Here is a 22762-nt window from a genome sequence, read left to right on the forward strand (position 1 = left end):
TGTATTGCGACCGTTGAGCTGGCCGGCACACAGAGAAAATAACCGCAATTAAAACTAGAGCTAGTACGAGCGCGCGAGAGTGATCGCTGATGAGCAATGAAGTACCGGCGCCGGTCGCCCGCCAACCGACCCACCGGCCAGCTAGCTATCAACACGGTAGCAGCAGCAAGCCATGCGAGTAACCTACAGCACAGAATTGTCTTTTTTTTGAAAAAGAGCGGCCAACGGCCGCGTACGAACCACTGCGGCTACTTCTCGACTAAGCAAAAGCCGTCTGCAACTTCTCCTCCCACCGTTTTTGCCTGAAACAGCAACAGCAATGACGTTAAGAGCAAAGCCAGCCAGTGATGTTAATCAGTTGGCAAGCGAGCGTGCAGGCGTTCAGGGCTCTGCGTATTTTGCTTTCCCTCAACTTTAACCGTGGCAGCGCACGTGGTAATAGTTGTACCGGCATAGTCATTGCTAGAATGCTTACTTCTCTCTTTCATCGTTAGCTGCCGCCGTCACTGCTGCTGCGGGTACCGTCACCGCTCAATGTTCCCTTTGGCTAGGCCGAGCCAGTTGTTGCGTTTCTACATTTAGTGGCGTCACTGTTTGTTTGCTGTACGCCTTCGTTACCGTTGCTGCCGTCCCTACGTTTGCCATTTCGAGTACTGGCAGCACCATCTATCAGGGGTGGTAGATCAGCAAACGTCATAACAGCAGAAAAGATTTCTCCGTTCGATTGCGACCAGCCTCCGGATGACCACTGATCGATTCAGCGACCAGCTGTTCTTTCTATGTAGGATGCCTATTATCGTTACGATCAGCCAGCTCATAGGAATGTGCCTAACTTTTGATACCTAATAGTGTGCTCAAAGTAGCTAAATATATCGACGCAAAAGGGTCAACGGTTTAACGTGGCAGTGGACTGCATCCAGCGATTACTATAGTGGAACTCTAAGCGCCAATCAAATTTAGTTGTCAGGTGGCTGCTAGAACACACCCAGCTATTCGCCCGGTGACGGACATCTCACTGAGAAATAGAAACTAGTGGAACAACAATCGGCTTGCGCTTCCGTCCACAACTGTCTCTTCAAACAGTACCCAAAAATAAGGAAAATTCATACATCAGAAAGGGACCACAAAGCAAACTCGTCCGACCACAGATGGGCGCGATAGTTACTTTATCATGAGCAGGCGTCATCTCGCGTACAAGTGGTGTTGCTAACTAGCTACTGAGACAATCGAGGAAGGAGTATCGTCGCGCTTTTGACCTTCGAAAGCGCGATTTGTTATATCTCCCGACTTGAAGAGGGGCCGTAGCTGGCCGCAACGTAAACTAACTGGAAGGTGAGCCTGTATGCATGTGCCCTGAAGGTGCCAATAGTTCGTTTTCTTTACAACTTCTGTGGTTATGACCGTACACGAAGGTGGCATCATAATACCGCACCGTGTAGATGTGCGTCTGTGCGCTAGCCATAAGTGACTTGTCCTGTGCTTAACGTTCCGTCAAGAGCGGGAGAGATACAAAAGAAGATTGAACAGTAGCATTCAGCTGCACTTCTTTCAGAGGACATCAGATTTGCAACAAGTCATGAACAGTGAAAGTTTCAAGGCGGCTCGAGCCCGGCTAAGTCCGTGGGATGAGAACTTGCCGACGAAGTTTGTCGAATTCGAGATTCGGCGGAAGTTTAAATCTATACGAAGATGCATGCATGTGCCACGACTTTGTCGAATCGACGAACTTGTACCGACAACGAACTTCATGTCGGAACTGGGCAATATTGCTGAGTTTATGTACTCAGTTGGTAGGTGCGTGATTTCGCGTGAAGAGCAACGATCGGACCCTATGGAAATTACGAAGGCGCCCGAATCAATCAGCTCAGACGATGAGGGTGTTTCCGATTTGACCTCGGTGTCACTTTTAACAGCAGTGACAATTTCCTCCAGCGGTTGTGCAGGCGAGCAGACCAGTCTAAAGGTACCAGAAAATGTGGCTGTTGTGCGTCTACGACGCAAGAGGATCTCAACCTCGTCGGGGGACGGTTTCCTCGCCGACGAAGAAGACAATGATGACGATGAGGAGAGTAGCGGCTTCTATTCTGACGCCTCTGAGTGTACGACCGCGTCTCAGCCTCTGAGTGAACGTGTGCGAACCTTCCGTAATCGCGCGGGCCTCTATTATCATTCTCAGCTACCAATATGGCTACGAAATAATGAGTACATTGTGTCTGCACATCGCCCCCCTTCGTACAGCTATATGGCTTGCATGAAGTCCATACTTCAGCTTCACAGTGAAACGGGAAATATCTGGTCCCATGGCCTAGGTGCCATCGGTTTCGCAATTTATGCATTATACTTTTATTTAGCAGACGTGGTACCCGGCATGGATTTTTATGATCGATTAGCTTTCGCCGTGTTCTTTCTGGCGTCCGTGGGTTGTATGGGCATGTCAGCCATTTATCACACGCTGGCATGCCACTCGAATCGAATCTGCACCTTGACGTGTAAACTGGACTTCACTGGAATCACAGTTCTTATCTTCGGCTCATTCTATCCGTGGCTCTATTTCACGTTCTACAAGCATCCTTACCTCCGGTGCCTATACGGCATCACAGGCACCGCTAGCGCCCTAGCAACAATCAAGATGAGCCTCAGCGATAAATTTGCTCAAGCGCATTATCGTGGAGTTCGATCTGCAATTTATATAGCGTACGCAATGATCTGCGGGGTGTTACCTGTCGTCCATTTCTGCGTGATGTATGGTCTGGGTACTCTGGCCAATGAGTTCTTCATACTTCGCTTCGCCTGTATGGTCAGCGCATACGTCATCGGAGCTATCTTCTATTCTCTACGAGTTCCAGAGCGACACTGGCCTGGCCGATTCGACTACGCCGGCCAGAGTCACCAGATTATGCATGTCTGCGTTGTCATTGGCAATCTCGCTCATTACTGGGGCTGCCATGGACTAGCCCATCATATAATGCAGGAAAAAAAGAACATTGATGGCACCGTCTATGCGTTGTTTGAGACTGCGCTGTCGCTTATTCAGTCCTCAATTAAACAACTTTCGTGCGTGATGGAGTGATGTCGATATCCTGAACACGTTCAACAGCGTTACCCCGTACCTACTCCTATATATATATATATATATATATATATATATATATATACAATCTAACAGATCTTGACGGGCCAACGCATTAATGAAGGTAAGCTGTTCGACTTTGTGCAGAAAACAGGACAAATCGATATATGATATCGATAGAAAAGGTATAGAAATGATTAACAAAACTTTAAGCGAATTGGGATATCTATGGTGCTACTAGAACGTGTAAATGAGATATGAACGACATCCCTATAGGTGGAGCCTGTGTCGGATCAGTTCAATCGATTTAGTTTACGTACTCATGTTTCACATACATAAGTTCCTATTCTAGATGGCGCTATCCCGTAATTTATCTTTTAATGCAATACCCTGAGCTATTGTGTTAGAAGCATCTGGGACTTCAGTTCAGTCCATCATATCCGATATAGGTACTCGTATGAGTCGGATTTTGGTACTTTTGACTCAGCCACCGTTTGATATTTGACTGCTTCTTTTCAGCATACTTTGAAGGTTACTTGCCATAACATCGATCACATCGTTGTCTTTAAACCATCCGTGAAGTCACATAGAATCCTTGGCTACCGTTATAGGTGGCAGATTGTCATAGGATAGTTTGCCGTTCCAAAATACATTTATTTATTGCTCTTTGTTAAGTAACTATTTAGGACATTCCTCAGACAAATGAAACTTACGATACAAGTTTTACGAAATATCAATGCAATTTCGAGGAACCGAGTTGGTTTTGTGCACTATTTCCACCCGGGCTTGTCGGCGAATCATACTACAGCCATATTTTCTTCTCCTGCTTTTTACTATTTTATTTTTCCTAGAGCTAATCCGACAGAGAACGCAACACCCTATTCGTCATTTATCATTCATCTTGTATATGAACGCCAGTATGGTAAAAACAATGTACCTCTAAATCGAGTCACACGTGCAGCAATTTTAGGAATATTTTTTTTTTGATGAAATTGCTGTTTTGTTTACTTCGTAACGTCTTCCTTAGTATGACTCACTAATGGAGGTTCTTACGCTTGATATTTCCCGCTGTGTTCGTTACGAATTGACTTATAGAACAGTTGGTTCATTGTTTTTCATTGTCAGCCGATAGATAATTTTGATAAGCGATTTTTGTTTGCAAGATATCGTGGCTAATTTAAACATGAAAAAAACATGTCTGGTTTATATTATCGATTGCGGTTAACCTTCTGGATAACAAAGTTCGAGCGAGTGGTTCTAATTAATGCTCTATGAGTATTGGATTTAGCAGGAAATGAGAGAGTGATAAACCAATTCTCATCTTTGGGGAGTTATCCACAATGTATGCATGCTTCCAAGTCCCAGTACAAAAGCATAGGACCCAAGCAGTATGATCGCTTTTCCATTTATATGTACTTTGCAGAAGCTATACCATTTTATTTAAGTTAGACGGATTAAGGCCTCTTAGTACCAATATCACGACACTATGTTAACTTACGAATTAATTTATGTTGCTGTAGTCTGCTGGTTTGTTTCATCTGCTTTTTTTAGCGGACTAAAGAACCTCGAGAGCTCTATGAATTTTTTCATGCAACGCAAAAAAGCCTTATATTTTGTTGCAATCATCCAGCAACAGACCCATTATTACCAAATATTATTCTTATTAGTAATGACTCATTATTTTGTGCATGTTGCCTTTTAAGTGTTGTAAGGGGCCAAAATATAAAAGTACATGGTCTAGCTGTGCCAACGCTACCGTGATTTTAACGCTTAATCAATCAGAGACTGTCCAGGTTTCTGACCATTCTCCGAGAAATTGTTTACTCAGCGTTTGTATGCGACGACCGCAACGCCCTTTGCTGGCGTGCGGTCGTACAAGCAGCACTACCGCTTCATCAACAGAACGCTTCGGGACAATTCCATTCTGTTGCAGTTACTCGCTCATGGTAAACATATGCCGTAGCGTAGACTAGACATCAGAGGTTTTTAAATCGAACCAGCTTGGAATATTTATATATATAGGTTGTTTTATAGCTACCTCGTCTAATGGAGCAGGGCAGGTGGAGCAAATGTAGTGAGAATTGCGTCTTACGTAATTTTATTAAACCCATTAAAATCTGTTGGAAGTCACTGGTTCAAATCTCACAAATGAAATACTATGCGATAGAGTCAATTCAATAAATAAACGTAAAAACTTGGTTTGAGAGATCTGAGTGTGCTTTCCTTGCCTATTGGTAATTCAATGGTCTCGGGTACGTTTTTCTGGTATCAATACTCGACAAATATCTCTTTCGATATACAGGACATTTAAGATCGCGCATCTATAGATCTTATACCGTTTCCTAAGTACACTCGCTGTATAGTTAAATATAATTGCTATGGATTTTCACCTGTTCTTTGTACCCGCGGTTGACTGATCATATCTCTCTTTCTCTATAGGCATCTCTAAGACTATGGGTAGGTAACCAATTATCAGAAATTTTTTTTCATTATATACTTTTACTGCAAGTGTGATTAAACGACATTGGTTTCGCGTCAGATTTACCTTATTTTCCCGCGACTCGGGACAATCAGTTAGAATTTGGGCCGGAACATGATTGTTTCAACAGAAGACATCTTACGAGGACTACCTATTGATTTAGCTGCACTAGAATACATTTGTCGGCTTGTTTTAGACACTATTCTAATGCTTTCCCCCTAGTGTGCTTGTTTAATGGCTATTGCCGTTGATTACAAGTGCTGATTTAAGGGATGGCGCAGCTACTACTTTATTTACTTTCAATTCAGATCGTGTAATCATGCAATTCTAGATTTACTCATACGGATATATGCATACCTATCTGCATACATGTCTATAAATATGCACGTAAAAATTGGCTCACCGATCTTCAGGTAATAGTCTGTAAGGAATGTTTCAGTTAACATACTTTCTCCAGTTCTATTGAGTGCATGGTAATGCAAGCAAAGACCACTGTCAGTCAGTTCATATTCAGCTTAAAAAAAACTAATTCAGTTTATTCTATTAATCGCAATAATTTTGTACTAGATAAAGCGATCTAGATATTTTAGCCATTCATGCAACGCGTTTTAGGCTAATATCTACTTTTATGCTCGTTGTTGATCCTGCAAGCACTGCACCTGTCCCGCAGGAGAAGTTTCAGTTCATCCTGCATCTATTTAGCTTGGTCCTATACCGAAAGTGATGTAAGTTTGCAAAGCGTGGCGCGGACACGCTCGACGCTGTCGTCGACACGAACGGCTATGTGACTGACTTCATGCGACACTCATCTACCACTATGCGCTTGCTGCCCCTGAGTGTACTCGGCTAGCGAACGGTGTCACTAATACAAGTTAGCGTTTGGCCTCCCCATCGGGCTGTTGTGAGCTTTTTGTCGGTATGTTATCACTGGTAAACCAAAACGAGATAGACAATGTTGCACTTATCTAGGCTGGCTGACTGCGCTGCTTTGTCGACCTTCCTGTTCGCGACGCAAAAAGGTCCAGAGCCTAAAAACAAAGGCCAAGCAAGCGATAAGGACCCGATCGCGACAAAAAGGACCAGTTTGCTTTCCGCGTGGACATGGCTGAACCCAATTAAGTGATTCATTGTTGATAGTTGTGGCTTCTCTTGACGTATTTGTCCGAAGATTACAAAGCATCATCAATTGCACCAAGGTATCTTCAAATAAGCACTCCAATCTGATGGTGTGTTTAACGGCGATACCGGATGTAAAACCAGAAACATACATATATTTAACTGGTTAAACTAGGGCCTCATGAGTTTTTCTAACGTATGATTTCTGCTGAAGTGAACATATCTTTATGCTCACCGTAAAGTAGCACCGTAAAGGCATAACAATAATGCTCCAAGCGTATTTTCGAGTTTAGGTTTGCGAGGTCAACGACTGCCTAAATTCAGTAACTACATATAGTTTTTGCCTTTGTGTAAACTGAACAAGAATTTCAATGGCGACAATGCCGCTCTCAACTTGATATCTGCGCGATTGATTATATCGATAAAATAATTGCTCTTGTTTTATGTCTAGAGAATTACCGCATCTTTGGATTCATCTGAGGCAGCATACTACAAGCACAGATTGAGGTAGTATTAAGCGGCAGCATCTAGTACAATCGCATGATAATATACTATAATTATAAGACTCCGTCTTCTACCACATTATCGTTTTACGCTTATATGTCGCTTACCTGGCTTGGTGCTACTGTGAGATCGCGTCGGGTCTATCACAGATGATCGTATAGATTCCTCTTTGTGATTCTATAGATACCTGCACATGCCCATGCGAAAGTTGATATTTGCCGAGCGAGACCTAATACTCTAGTTGTTTCTCTCACCAACGCGTTACGTTTCGCCCGTAAAACTGTTGATATGGCATCTATGTCCGTCTACTAAAAAAGTAGCACTTTGCATAATGCTATAGGACATACTGGCATGTATTAGGTGGGCAAATTACCCTTAGTTGCTTTATATCTGTGAACTAAAATGGAACAAACTGCGATCAATTTTTTTGACCATCTTCGCTGCTGTAGCTGCGCTGTTCCAGGCACCGTTGCTGGCCTCAACCAGGACGTCGCAGCCAATGGAGAAACTGTCTGCATAAATTGTATGACAGTTGATTGTGGCGTCGTCTCTCACTGATTTCTGCTTAGGCAAACACAACGACAATGACGGTCGCGACGCAAGCGGAAAGACCGCGATCGCCGTTGTTAGATGTAGTAGCAGCCTTAGGTTGTGCGTCCGTCGAGATCGATACGCTAATCGTTCTTGCTTTCGCGCGCAACGCCGGTCTCTGCTGAGCTGCAGGTCATTGTGTCGCAACGTACTCGCTTGGTATCAAGCAAGATACCGCATGTCGATGGCCATTGCTACTGGGACCATTGCCGGTGATAATCGCCAAGCATTGACGTACGGCTATTAAGGTTATGGCGGTAGAAGCGGTAGTGATACCAAAGGCAGGCGTGCTTGCGCGTGCCTTTATGAACGTATACGGGTGTACGTTGGTTTGTCAAGCACATTTTGTTCCCGGTAAGGTTTTTAAAATGCGGTTGCAGGAATTTTTGTGCGAGAAGGTCTGTAGTCACGTGCTACGAAAGTTTAATAGCACAGTCCTGGCTAAGGTGAAGCATCGTTCGCGAGCGTGGGGCTAAGCTGCTAACGACTACAGAGAAAACAAGACAGAACGAAACTAGAAAAGATCATTTACTAGGCACCGGATTTCGTGCAGCTTATAGCAGTAAATAGCTTTATTTATTTGTTGCGAAAGTATGATTCGAATATCGAGTTCAGTAAAATCTAGTTCTGTAATTGCGTCGACTAGATAAGTCATTTGCTAATATGCCTTAAAACGAGAGGTTCATAACTGTCAACTATCTATTTTAGTAAGGCGTAACGGAGCGGTAGTAGTAAGTGATAAAACGTGGCAAAACGTTTATCCTTAGCTGTCGCTATACCTAAGGATGTGAAGCTCAACAATACTCATGCCATAGACTATTTGCTTTTGTTCGAAACTCTGTATAGCCAGCTAAGGGACGAAATTTGTACAGAAGCGTTGCAGAGCCAATAACGATTTAAGGAATTATTTAATTACCTACACAAGAGTTTTATTTCTCTGGTAATAATTTCTTTAGGAAGAAAACTTTTTATCCATATTTCTATGTTGAAGTAAGACCCTGTGGCGCGTATGAAGGATGATTGTTTTGACATGTATTTTCATGTACAACGGCAGTTGCGTGAAACAATTGCATTCTATTCGGCGGTTACCGGAGGATAAAGCGTACGAGGGCCAACTGTAAACGTAAGTAAGAAAGATGGATGACGACAAGAAGTTGCTCAAAACAGGCAACTCTTACAAACTTCTAATTGAGAAACGTCGGATAATTACTACTTGTAATATATATATTTCTTGCCTCAAGGTGGAACAAACAAAAGTTTCTGATAATTTCTTCAGTTACAGGACCTTAATGAAAGGACAATTATAACGTTCGGGTAATTGGGACTCGTAGAATATAGGTTATCGATTTTTATCAAGTGTTTGTCCTACACATTACCACTTGGAATACTTGTTTTAACTTCTGAAGGGGCAGAGCAAAAAGTCATCCAACTTGAGCGGATATTGAAAAAATATGATAACGCCAGACAAATTATACGAATATCGGCAGGATCGAAGCGTCGAAAAGCAGCTGCGTGAAAAAAATTACAGCCACGATTATTGTGTTCCGCTTCAGTTCCCTTCTCCCCTTTACGGAACTATATATTTCCACGGAAAGTATCACGATCAAATCTCGAAAACTCAATAGAGCATTAGTGGTCAATTAGTTCGAACGAAATAGGTCAAACAACATAAGGGCGTCAATGGCGGGTATGTATATCCAGCCAAAACTCCCACGCAAGCGAACTTTAGATATAGCTTATAGCCAGAGTTCGTTCAAACTACCTTCTAAATGGTATTGTTACTTAAAACTATAACGAAATAATTTTACTGTAACAAACTAATCGCTCTGTCGCTTGAGAATTGGACGTCACCAACCTGAAAGCAAATATAGCGGACCAGGATCTAACGAATAAAACACGGACCGGTCTAGAATGTCGGCGGTAGATTCTTGCGCGCAGGTGCTGATAATAGCCAAATGTGCCGTCCATCCGTAAAAACGAAATAAAAACAACAGTTAGTAATAAGGATACACGGGGCCGATTAGAGGAAGCACATTATTAGCAAACAGACGTCGATATGACGATTGGTTCGACGATTGGGTTCATCATTTTTTTTTTGTCAATTTTTATTTTGTAATTTTACCATCCAAATACGACGTGCAATCATTCAAGTGTCGTATTATATATGTTCATTATCCAGCTGGCGTCTCATTCTCCTTATACGAAACGGCCATGCGTTGTTCAATTAGATAGAATAGTAAATTTACTGCAAAATTTATAATTTCGGAATAACCCACAAGCAAGCTGAATCTCTAACGTAGAAGCTTTGGTTGACTTTCATGATTCTGGGGTTTCAAGCCTTAAGCGTACCGGCTTGAAGGTTTAGTATCTGTATCTCTATCAGCAGTGTGGGATACTCTCAATTATTATATATTGAATATTATTCGAAAAAATGTTAGCAGGAACAATGCTATTTCCGCATTAATCTGTGTGTTCTCTTACACCTAGCATTGCTTGTTGAATAGAAGCTGTTTTGCATATATCCGTGTAGCAACAGTTGCCTAAAAGTAATCCTGTTTGCATTCTCGATCGACAACAGAGTTTCTAGTCCTCTGCGAATATTGCGAGTTGCACAGTAAACTTTCCAAGAGGCGATTAGGGTAAACGGCCTTAAGGTTTCACGCAGGCACTTGTTGTGTCATTCTGACAGCTTCAACACAGCGGTGCTCGAGGAAAACTCTTTAAGGAACGGACGTGATAAACGTCGCCTGCTGGAAACAGCTCGTACCACGACTATCGAAGCCGCTTTTTTACTCAAACTGTCTCACCTGCCATAGCCTTACGTTTGTAAGGCTATATCGTATAGAGTGCTATGTCTTGCGTTCAGTGTTGCCGCCGCAAGTAACACAGCAACCTGGAAATAAAGCATTATTTAACGAGATGGTTGTCCTTTATGAAACAAAATCTTCAGAGGAAGTTCTAATAGCTTTCTACGCCAGCAGTTTGTAATGCTATTGGGTTTTGAGAAACGTATAATTGGGTGATATCTATGTATATATGGTTTTATTGATGTAACAAGCAAATATTTGTGAGGCGTTGTCTACGAATACGTTTATGCATAAGCGAAACTGGGCTATTTGAATCTGCTCGACATGATTTATCAGCACTGGGATTATGCAGCACGACAACAACGCGAGAAATATTGACCGTGTACCTCAATTCTAACATCGACCCTCTAGGAAAGATTAATGAAGCAGATATGTCTAAACAATGCGTGGATACTATATGTCAAGAGCAACACCTGAACAGTTGTATTGTCCTGCAAGATTATCCTGTTCGATGCTGGCGGCGACAAAATGTTTGTTTCCTTTTCCTGAAGCGGCGCATCGCTGTCAATTCGATCACACAGCTTCAGGCTTTGTCTCCGTTGAATGTGTATAATGTTTCGCTTATTAGAGTATTAAAAACACCAGCAACGTAGCCGCGACTACCAAAGTAGCCATTGACTACTCAGGTGACTATATCTTGTACGACCATTACGTGATTCGTACTAAAAAAGATAGAAAATATTAGGTATTTTCTAATTCTAGCTTTCGACCAAATAAGTCGGACAAGCGTAAATTTTGCCGTTATATTGCGATAATGTTGTATATATATATATATACATATATATATATATAAATTACAAACGTACAAAAATAAATTGATTTTTCAGCTTACTTTAGACCTTTATCCACAAATAGTTTCTTCTCACGTAAAATTCATACAGCACGTGTCTGCAACGCTAGAAATAGTCGATAGATGCACTCTATTCAGATACAAACTCGCGCATAGAAACCCTTAATGTAACAACTCAATAGTAGCGCCAACTAGGCAGCAAGCAATTATAAAAGCAGTCGTAACGCAGATAAGTACTGCAACTATATTTTGAGTAACTTGTATGTTTAATCTTGTTCGCTTTCGTGCAAATTGTTGATGCCCGCTCAGGCTGGTTCTTTCTTGTCCGGATACATGTAAAACCGAATTGGTTGTAGGCTGACATTATTCCACTATGGACAAAAATCCAATATTGTTACAAAAGCGGTGCTGAAGCACATGTACGATGAAACGAATGTCTACCCGTTCACCGGCCGCTACGCTTCGTTAAGTCTTGTTAGCTAGACTATTCCATAGACATAATGGTTCGTCTCTTTCGTTTGTCTTCACTTACTGTATATTGAGAGCGATCTAGAATTCTAGCGAGTCAAGCAGTGCTCATAGCCGCTTTGACCTATGCGTTCTAAACTTATAAATACACATTTAGTAAGCAGGGTAAACAAACACGAAAATTTAGCAAAAGTGATATTTTGACCTTAATCACTTAACAGAACTAAGTAAAGACCTTTAACTTAGCCGCGTCGCCAGTACCCGTATAGATACCTCCTAATGTAGAAGCATTGTCTAAGCGTGAAGACGAGAAAGTTGTCAATTAGTGCAGATCTAAAAGAATGATGGTATAACGCATGCATTGCGTCGGCGACGTTAACTGCCTGATGATCAAATGTGTTACAGTGGAACTTAGTATTTAGCTAAGAAACCGAAAATTAGTTCTAGGTATTTCGTATCGCGTCACTTGTCTGTAAATAATAAAAAAAAAAAACGTTATTAGTTATTTGTTTATAGTTGGATAAGCACACGCAGCGTTCTGAAAGTTGCAATCAGAAATTATATACAGATAAAGTTAACTTAGGTATGGTAGCGAAGTTCTATTTTTCCAATAAAAACGTTTGCTGGTCCCTCTTACATCTATGTTTTAAACTAGTCTGCTAAGTTGTCGGCTTACTTACCTATAGAGTTGATTTATGAGCGTCACAGATAATCACAGAATGTGATTCAGCTCAAATGGCCGATGAATAACCATACGAGTACTGTCTGCATGAAATTGTCTTCGAAGTCCTTGTTGGTGTCCCTTCACTCTATCTTGAAGTCCCAGGCTTCAAGACAGAGCGCTGCTGCTGCTGCTGCTGCTGCTGCTCTGTGCACACTAGCTTACCTAATAATGCCTTTCTATGCTGGAATAAATACGAGGCGTTTGAAAATTTGAGAATAGTCCTTTGCACAATTCAGTAATCAAACTTTTAACCATTTAAGATACCCTTTGAAACCCAATAAATCTATATATAGAGTAGCTTCGTTGATCACTCCTCCATTCAGAGGTCAAATCACTTTTGAATGAAATTGGTTAGAAATTTTGTATCTTTTCCTTAGAAAATGAAAACCAAAACTTGCCAACTCGGGCGGTCACAGTGACTGAGCGAGGGTTCACTCTAACTTATTGGAGTTGAAATAGAAATGCGCAGCAACATCGGGAAGTGCTAACTCAGCTTGCCTCGTAAGTTCCACCATATACAATTGTGAGTGGTCTCGGAAATATTCGATCTTTCAAAACATGCACAATTTTTTTTTCGCCGGCAACATGCATATATTATAGTAAGTGGTAGCTATTTCCAGTATCTGTTGTAATGCCAACAAGTAAGTTAGTTGTAAAATTAGCTACTCTGTCAAGGCAGCCGAAAAATATGTCGAAAAATAAGCTTATAGCCCTCTACAATCGAAGCTTGAATCGCTAGGCTCATTGACTTTTAAATCGCGCCTTCTGCCATAGTAGAAAATTTGCAAATCTTAGCGATAAAGCGTGATGAATTAAAGTTAATATCTGATCTGTGTGCTGGACCAGCTGCCCTTGTAGTCACGGGTATTTTCGCTTTTTAAATCAAATCAGTAATTTTTTCCCTTATAGTTACATGTTGACCTATGTGGTACTAGCTACGGGCTCATTGAGAAAAGAGTTATTTTATATAATGAGTACTATTACTCCATTAAGAATTGACCTTCAATTTCGAAACATTCTGTATCCATATGCCTGTGTATGTTATCGCGCTTGTTCGTTATTCGAGTGCAGCATTCACGTCCTCGTGGCCTGGAAATCCGATGTAGACCACCGGGCCTGGGGCACACCACGGCCTGATCTAATCCGAACCAGTCAGGACAGCTACGATGAGAATAAATGCAAACGGGCGTACATATAAGGTAGGAAGGAATGACGGATTTTCGCAGAAGAGAGAAAAGCTGGCGAAAGCATAGCCCATAGCTTAGCTGTTATGCTATTCACATGCTGTTCGTGGCCAGTTCCTAGGATCTGCACGGCAATAGCTAGCACCTTGATTATGCGCGCAGCGGCCGGTTATTGGGAAAAGGTTAAACTGTCATCAGAGCGCTCGACATCCTTTCCATCCTGTTCTGCCTGTCATAACCGTTCAATTCCCAATTGTGCAAAGGCAAAAGGGTGCGCGAAGCGAAAGACACAAGGCACCGCAACTAGGGACGGATTACCAGTGTTAGACAGGGAAAAAATTAGCACTTATCCGACGCGTTCCAAGCAGAAGCCTAACACAACCTGAAATTACATTGAAGGCAATTTATTGGTTGAACAGGCAGCCGGACCGTTCCTGGACGTTTCCATCCAAGGGTGGCATGAATGAAGACCTTATCTTCGTTCTCGAGCTAGCTTTGTTAGTGATATCCACTGATTTCCAAACGAGTTTAAGAGTAACGATTTAATCTGTCATGCACGAAGGGAAGGGTTATATGATTGGACCAATGCTTCGGCGATTGAAATATCGTAGCACTGCTTCACCGCTTTAGATCTGGCCATTCTCTAAATAAAAGCATGATACTGATATACTTTTACCAGTAATTTCGTGTCTCTATGCGCCTAATGCCCTAGACAATCCATGGTATTAAACCAAGCTTAAATCATCGGGTCTAAAAGATCATGCTTACATGGCATATGAATTATTGGAGAACAGCTTTTCTCTAACTGGTAGTAGTATAGTTATTACAATATCGAATAAAGGATGCGTATTGAACCTGCCGAGTGTTTGGAGGAATTCGAGTAAAGGGCACGTTCAAAAGATCCTTTGTCGCAACGATATCATTAACAGTCACACAGTTTCGTATAAGCCTCTACATTAGGATCGTGGTATGTACGTCCTACGTTTATGCTATACGATTATTAAAAAATATCGAATACAAGGTGATTGAGCAGGTCCGGCATCGGCGTTCCATCTGTGAAACGCTGTCACTGGACAACTAATCTAGAAGATAAAAGTATCACCTTAACAGTAACTTTTACCGAATCACAATTACTTTATCACATCTGTTATATAGTCAACACGCACTACAATTTTGATTTTAATTTTATTTTTAGCTTTCAGAAATAGCGGCCGAACTCACGCTCAAATGGTCATATGAGCTAATATTGTGAATACATTGTAAGTCGGGAGGTCACATTGTTACCAAAACCCTAAGCACGAATTTGCAAGACCAGTTCGGAAACCTTTCCCAGGTCGTTGCTGTAGGCTTGAATAGTGGAGTGTTTTTTTGTCATACCTAATTATGCAGATTGAGTAGATTCTAAGCAAATAAAGAAGTTAAAGCGCTTTTATAAGCAAAGTCAGCTTGACATTTTCATGTTACACAAGGTCCTTGGTAGTTTTCGATCCAAAATACACTTACGTATCAGTTTTTGTACGTATTGTTTATACTTGCCTATATATATATGGATGTCGGTGGGGTAATAGCGTAACTATTAGAAGTAGCTTGCCAATTTGATAGTTCAACGTCAGTTTCTATGAATTACGATGCGCTGGTATTCTCCGTCACGGCTGACTGGTAGCTTACGGTGTTGCTCAAGTTGCCTTTGCGCAGAAGACGACGCGTAGTAACTTAATTTTCGACATATTAGAAATACAAACGAGACGCTTGTATCTTGCTTCGGCGTTGTGCTGGCGTACCTAATAGTAATAATCATAGTAAAACCTTTACTATGCTGGTGGCCTAGAGTATGTGCGACGATCAACTCGATGGCAGTATCCATATTTGGACTTGCAGAACAAACTATTTATATTGTAATGATAACTATATGTGTCTGTTGACGTGATATTTCCGGCTCCAGCCCGACTTCGTCTAGCCGCTGAAGCGACAACGTTTTTTGGCCCATCATCGAAAACGCGACGTATTCTGCTGACGTATTTTCTGGTAACGTTGAATACTTAATCATACCAACACGTTTTTGTATAACTATAAGCAATGGTTAATACCATAGAAGCGTAGAAGCGTTTCATATTGAATGCCTAAACTCTTGATGTAAAAACTCGCTAAAAGTGAAACTTCGTTCGAGTACACGAAAGCAAATTGGTACAAAGGCTTTAATTATATGTATGTATAAATTGTTGCCTCCATTTCAGGTATGCTAAAACAACAGAAAAAAGAGTCCACGAACGAAATATTGCGCGCCTGTGGCGACCTTTTTCAGGCCTCCACCTGTAATGAACTGCTTGTTTGCATGATATCGGCAAAGGATGGATAGCGGCTACTGTCAATTTACATATAACAGAAATGTTCCTACATTGGCTTTATGCTGTCTCTATCGAAAATCATTTGATGATTGCGCCAGAGCTACTTAAGATGATCAATAAGCCAATATGTACCGTGTTCGGCCTTTTCATTAGCCTTCCCTATTTAAATGCGGCTTACTTAATTTGCTTCATATTATCCAAACACTAACACACACACACAGAATACTTTTTAAAATACCGAGCATCTGTGCACATTTGCAAACTGCGAATACGTTGACCAATTCTAAGCTGAAAACTGCAGACGCTGCTCGGCAAACGTTCACATTTATTCTGGGCCAAATAAAAACCAATGCCGTTTATCTTCAAGCACAGGATATATAACTGTCACTGAAACGAAAAGACGCATATCAGAATGAGCGGATTCGTAGTAGTTAGAGTGACTGTGCAAGAAACGGGGAAAATTAGTTAAGCTTCAGAGCTATCTAGGTAACAGCCATCTGAGCGCTCTTCTTTCGGCCGATCTTGAACATCTGCGAGTTTTCGTTGCGACTACGCAGTGACTTTTTATTAACAAATGCTAACACTGAAGAGATGGTCGCAACAGACATAAGTGAAATGAGTAAATTTATATAAGGTAAATGTTTTCCATCAGATTATTACTTTTTTTCCCTTGACTACTTGAATAGGTCGGCTGTTTTTGTCTACTTGTAGTTGTTACCTTAGGAAGGAAAAGACATGCATGCGTTATTTAAAAAAAACCCGGTACACCTTCAAATGTCAGCATCCTACGATCACACCTAAACATCCCTGGTCGTGTTTGCTATCTATCTGCTATATTCACGTAATAACAGAATGTCTACCTATCAAGGCGACATTTGCCTCACAGCGCGCTTGTCTTTTATCCTTTAAGACGATAGATTTTAGGCACACATCGGAAACGTGTATCTTATTTTTTTTATGAATGCTGCACAAACGTACTCGTAAACATAATAATAGAAAATATTCTTCAAGCTAAATATGACCTAAAACATCTTTTTTCTTTAACCATCTATCGAAGGTCATAGACGCACCGGGTCAATACGCAAAGCAAATAAATGTTACTGTCAATCGAGAATTTCTGTGTGAATTTCCCCTTGTCGCCAATATTACATCCACAATCTACCGTCGGAGTTAATAAATAGTTTATCTATACATAACAAATGAGCCTCTTGATGAACTTCATCTACAAAATAAGTTAGTGCCCAACATTTGGCATTCAACGAATTTGTAAGTGCGGTCCTTACCGCTTAGGATATTTCCTCAATGAAGTGCTAATTTTATATTACATTTCCGCGGAACAATACGTCCTCATGACTAGCAGCATATTGGCGTGATAGTGCGTTATCTGCAATGTAAATGTGTATGTTTTTCACGCAATCACAGTTAGCTTTTCCTCGAATGAACAAAGAAATCTGAGAAAATAAGACGACAACGTCGCCGCCGCTACGTCGGCTGAAGGATACGATTTGTAACTGTTTTGAACCGTTTCCAGCAGTCCAAGAACGTTCGAATGATTAATTCAACATCAATTGTGTGTCTAAATTGTGTTGTTCAATATGAAGGGTACTATCCACTCTACTACGGACGTGTTCGTGTCGTTGTTTTCTTATAGCAATCAATACTTTTTTTATTCTATCTACAGTGCGATACCTCCGATCGATCCTCTGTCCAAGTGTGTATATATTTCATTGAAACAGTACCAGTGTATAACATAAAAATGCTGGCGCATTTGCAATCATTCGCCTGGTCGACTCGAACCCCCTCCCCCCCCTATAGAATCGAATGAAACGGGCCAAAGTGAAAATGTGACGGGGACGATTTAGTTGCTACAGTGACTGTCCGTATCGCCGGCGTCGCTACCGCAGAATTTAGAAAAACAGCCGTTTTTGACGGTGCAGTAATGGTGGTGGCCTTTCGCGGGGACAGTTTTTCGTCCAGTGCCCTGCCTGGACCTGGCAGACAGCGTGCACAAGTACGTACACACATATAGACAGAGAGGGAGGGAGGCAGGCCGACAGACAGACACACACGCAGATCCATCCAGTGACATTGTGAAATGCGCGCACATTGTGACGCAATAGCTCCATGCTGTTTTTTACCACTACGCAGCCACCCTTCCCACTTGAATCTGTCATTGCCAGCCCACCAACAGCATCAACAAGACGGCCGATTGCAGACCTGGCAACCGCTGAAAGTGTTCGATGGCGATCTGTTGTCGTCGTATGATTGGCGGCATGATGCGTCCCAGTCGTGTTCCAAATGAACGAAGCTCCAGGCAGCGGTAGCAGCCCCATTAACGTCTTGATGAAGTTGATGGTGAACGTCGAACGCTGGATCTACTCCCGCCTTTTTGCTGTTCTAACTGGTGCTGTTGTTGTAGATGTTGTCGAGGTGCGCGTTCGCTTAGAACAAATGGCTCTTCTTTTGGCAAGCAAAAGCAGTTGCTGTGGCCAGATAACAGCATCTGCAGAGGCCTCTGCTGCTACATACATTGAAGCCATAGAGCGACGCTGTGACTATTCGATTTAAGCACCGGCAAACTGCTGTTACTGAAATCCAACCTCCTCCTGCCGCCCTTTCTGCAACGTCTAATATCCTAGGCATATGCCTGCACCGCTAGTGTATCTAGCGTCTTTTGTCAGTTTTCTTAACAATTAATGCGTTCATTCGATCTGAGAGCGCTAAGCTTGGGTTTGCTAGTGGGATTCGATGCGGATGGCCCAACGGGTATTGATATACGAACAGATAGATGCAAATAAACGCAAACTAACGATGGGAACGCTGACTTATCTGCAAGAAGACAAAAATAGACCAGCTGCGAATTTGGCGTATATTTGATGCTGTTGGTGTTGTCTACGTCGGACTTTCGCTAGTAGTACTGCTGCCCGTTGAGTGCCCTTGTGTTGGCAGACCGAACGATGGCAGCTGTTGTTAAACTAATTCTCAGACCTGTCTTTGACTTGTACTTGGGCGATGTGTTTATGCTGATGGTGTGAGCAAAATACAAACGTATGTTCCTAAACAAAAGGTGACAAGCGCGCGCCTGATAGGTGACCTATTTGATTCTGTTCGATGGCGACGGGCGAAAACGTAATTTAGCCATGTTTATTGTGTAAATTGTGAGTAGAGACAAAAATACAGATAGAGATTAAGCAGTCCCATAGCTTACTGAGCGGTAATGGATTGTTTATATGACGATATATTGACAGCATTAGCCTTTCCGGTCTCGCAAGAATTCTGACCATAAATTATTTTTATTAATATATTTTATTAATTTAGAATTCAATAAGTGATAATGCGGCAAACTGAAGGTCAAACCAATTCGTTCAGCACTGAACCGTTTAATAGACAACACTTGGACTTGGCGCATGGCATTGTTGCTGTTTTGTATGAAGACACGTAATTAAATAAATGCCCATTTATTCCCTAATATATCAACCATCTTGTACTGTTTGATAATACAATAGCGAAAAAAATGACGACCTTCAGTGAATACGTGATGTTCAAGTGTAGACGCATACCTAACATAGATATATATTACTGGCAAATTTTTCACGACAACCAGCAGCATCTGTATAGACAAACGTTGACAATATTACAAAGCTTTGCTAATCCTGGTGCGAACGGCATGTACGCGTCCTTATCTTGATGAAGATATAAAAAAAATCCGAATCGAACCAACAGATGCCTGTCTGTTCTGATAAAACAGATATTACCACTATCCGCAGGCCGTCTTCATGTGTCTGCCCTGTGAATTGGTCTCCAATCGAATGGTCGGCGACCCTACAGACAAACAACGGTCGAATGACATAACATTGGATAGACAGTGACGTGCCGGCAAAAGTGCTCACAGTCACAACAGGACAACTCCAGGCGCGGAAGGTACATCAGATAGCTCTATTTTGCTGGTCTGGCTCGTCGAGAAGTCACGAGCTCGTGATATAAAGCGCATAGTTGATAGTGCCATAAATTGAGTAATAGTAATTGGGCAGTTTTCATATTTTTCCGCTGTTGCGTCAGCTGTGCATCGCGACGGTCTGCGGTAAACGGTCGGCTATCTTTGTTTATGACTGACGTTAGCTTCTGTGTGCTGTTGGCTAGATATGTATCTGCCAGGGCTATATGTCGAATTTGTTTTGCTATTGCCGAAGCTAAGCGAGGTCTGTCCAGCGTATTTGTCTTGGACGATATTATGGTTCTATGTATTGTTTAGATGCCCAATTGGATTTTGCTGCACGTGCTGTTAGCGGGCAGGCAAAGCGGCACTGGTAATGAGAAGGACGTTTAATAATGGCTGCAAGGCCTTATCCTTATCCACTTCCCCCCAGACCCATCCAGACCCCTAGCGTTTTTGTGGATGTTGGGTGACTTCGATGAACGAAATGCCCACTTGACTAATATGATAAGCCTTGGCGCGGACGTTATTTTTAAACTAACTGGTAAACTTATATAACGTCTATTAGGATAGTGACGGTAAATAGGTTACTAGGTGGGAATTACTAGGAAGGGTGATGAGATGCGTAGCTGGTCGCAATTAGGCGATTTCCTTTTTGAACACACACAGTAATAATTGTTATCGCTTTCGATTCGAATAGTTTCTGTATTTATAGGGAATTCTTATCGACTTGTTGTCCGATAAGCGATAAGGTCAATCAGTTAACTAACAACTATTTGCAATAGAATAGTCACAAAGCAAAGTATATATATGTATGCCAATAGATAACAGAGAACGGATTTGGGTTCCCGGAGACTACTGGAAGCGTAGTGAACAATACGACGCTCTCATAATATAGGATACTTCTATATGTGTCGTAGTTTTCACATAATAGATAGTACATGTCTTTGACATGTAAAGACAAATACGTTGATCACATTTTAACTATACTCGTCTTTTCTTTATTCGTGTCCAATCGGTTTTCAGAAAATTAAAAAGCTCAGTCAATCTATCTGCATGCTTCTATCAGACCCCATTTTGCCAAGGGATCAAACAGTGCCCAAGAACATACGGAAGGAAGCGAGACAGCGTTAATAGACGTGAAAAGCACCCAAGGGAGATTTCGAGCGACGTCGATGAGATATCGGCGGGTATCTCTGACTGAGGTTTGAGGCTGGAAAATTACGGTGTTCGGAGCTTGATATCATCAACAAAACGGCATAACTCTTACAATAAACAGTGTTCTGTAATTAGTTTTTGGTCGGATTCTACTGTCGTTGAAATATACGACCGGACAGCATGCATTAGTATTCGTCGCTAATGGAAGAAGATAGACGTTTTAGCCCAGTGGTCTAGAATGCAATAGGGAAACGATCGTCCATTACGAAATGTGACCTTTAGGGAGACAAGACATATTCTATCGCACTGGTGTTGTAGCTATATTCTGGCCATTTTAAAGTTATCCGATCCCACTTATAACGAACTTACATACAAACGACCATTTCAAATATTCCTCTAGCACTGGTAGTACTGAACAGTCTAAGTAATTTACGTAGCTTATACGTCAATTCCAAAACCCGTGCACCAAATGATCACGTTATACGTGACGTCACATATGTGATATTGACAATCGGAAAAAAAACAGGTATGTTTATCTAGAATTATCTGTTTCTATGTACAACTAGGTAGACGGAGAGAGACTCATATAAAACGGCCTACATGAACTAGCGGCCACTCCTCGTTTGATGTGATCGGACAACATAGATGTATATATAACAGGCAATTATAAATAACACAAAGTATTGATAATGATTGCTAGGAACAACGATATGTGATATAGCACGATGAATGATAAAATAGACATATACTGAAACGCGCAATGCAGTGAAGAAGACAAAGCTGATATGTAGACTGTTAATAATTTAAATAAATCTACGGTACTAGACGAAATGTTGGTTAATAAGCGTCGTATCGTCGTTTTTATCTTATAGCTTTTGAGAATAAAAACACCATTCTTTAGTTGATGAGGTAAAATTTCCTAAGATCGGTATTACCTATTCGAATGGGGTTGAAATTTAAGCGTGACTGACAAAAAAAAAAACGAGTACTATCAATGGAACAAATTCATTTCAACTGTGTTATATTCGTAAATGGTCGTTCAGCTTCTCCTTATTTCGGACTACTCAAACAATTCGATTTTATACAATTCTTTCTTGGAGATAATAAAACAATTAGATGCGGTTGCCTGATCTGGGCGCTCTCAATATTCAGTTGCGCCAAGACTACGCCTGAACTCGAGCTTTCTGTTTTTATACTGTAGGGAGTATTTTGAGATGGATTATGTTTACTGAATTGGGTGGGACACCTAAAAATGATGCCCTCATGCAATGCCAGTTCGTTTTTAGTCAATCTCTTGTATTTATAATGGACTTTTTGTCGCTTCCTTTCAAGTGTGTAGGGTTGCTTCGGGTATAGTCAACCAAGGAGCCCATTCAGCTCTATTTCTTTAATAAAATTGCACCAAAATATTGAGAAAACTACATACTCATTGGCAAAACGCCATGGGAATTTCTAGGACATACTTTATGACGATTTAAATGTGAAAGATGTATAATTTTGCACTGAATTTTGACTGAACACCCGAGTCTTTG

The 22762-nt window shown here is 41.5% G+C and overlaps 1 protein-coding gene across 14 annotated transcripts; it reads left to right on the forward strand.

Moving 5' to 3' along the window:
- The first annotated feature begins 338 nt into the window (after positions 1-338).
- On the forward strand, positions 339-22074 carry LOC111245740 (uncharacterized). Of its 14 annotated transcripts, XM_086977785.1 has the most exons (7): positions 339-3194; positions 7619-8322; positions 8815-8883; positions 14989-15052; positions 15736-15818; positions 16028-18568; positions 21099-22074. In XM_086977785.1, exon 1 carries the CDS (start codon positions 1577-1579, stop codon positions 3068-3070), a length of 1494 nt encoding a protein of 497 aa, XP_086833911.1. In that variant the 5' UTR covers positions 339-1576; the 3' UTR covers positions 3071-3194; positions 7619-8322; positions 8815-8883; positions 14989-15052; positions 15736-15818; positions 16028-18568; positions 21099-22074. The 14 variants fall into 14 exon arrangements, 12 of the variants coding, with proteins under 12 accessions (XP_086833911.1, XP_086833912.1, XP_022650199.1 ...); XM_086977786.1 differs by lacking the exon at positions 7619-8322; XM_022794464.2 differs by lacking the exons at positions 7619-8322; positions 14989-15052.
- The last annotated feature ends 688 nt before the right edge of the window (positions 22075-22762 follow it).

This window comes from Varroa destructor, unplaced genomic scaffold (genome assembly GCF_002443255.2).
Source record: "Varroa destructor unplaced genomic scaffold, Vdes_3.0 BEIS01000001.1, whole genome shotgun sequence".
NCBI classification, from domain to species: domain Eukaryota; kingdom Metazoa; phylum Arthropoda; class Arachnida; order Mesostigmata; family Varroidae; genus Varroa; species Varroa destructor.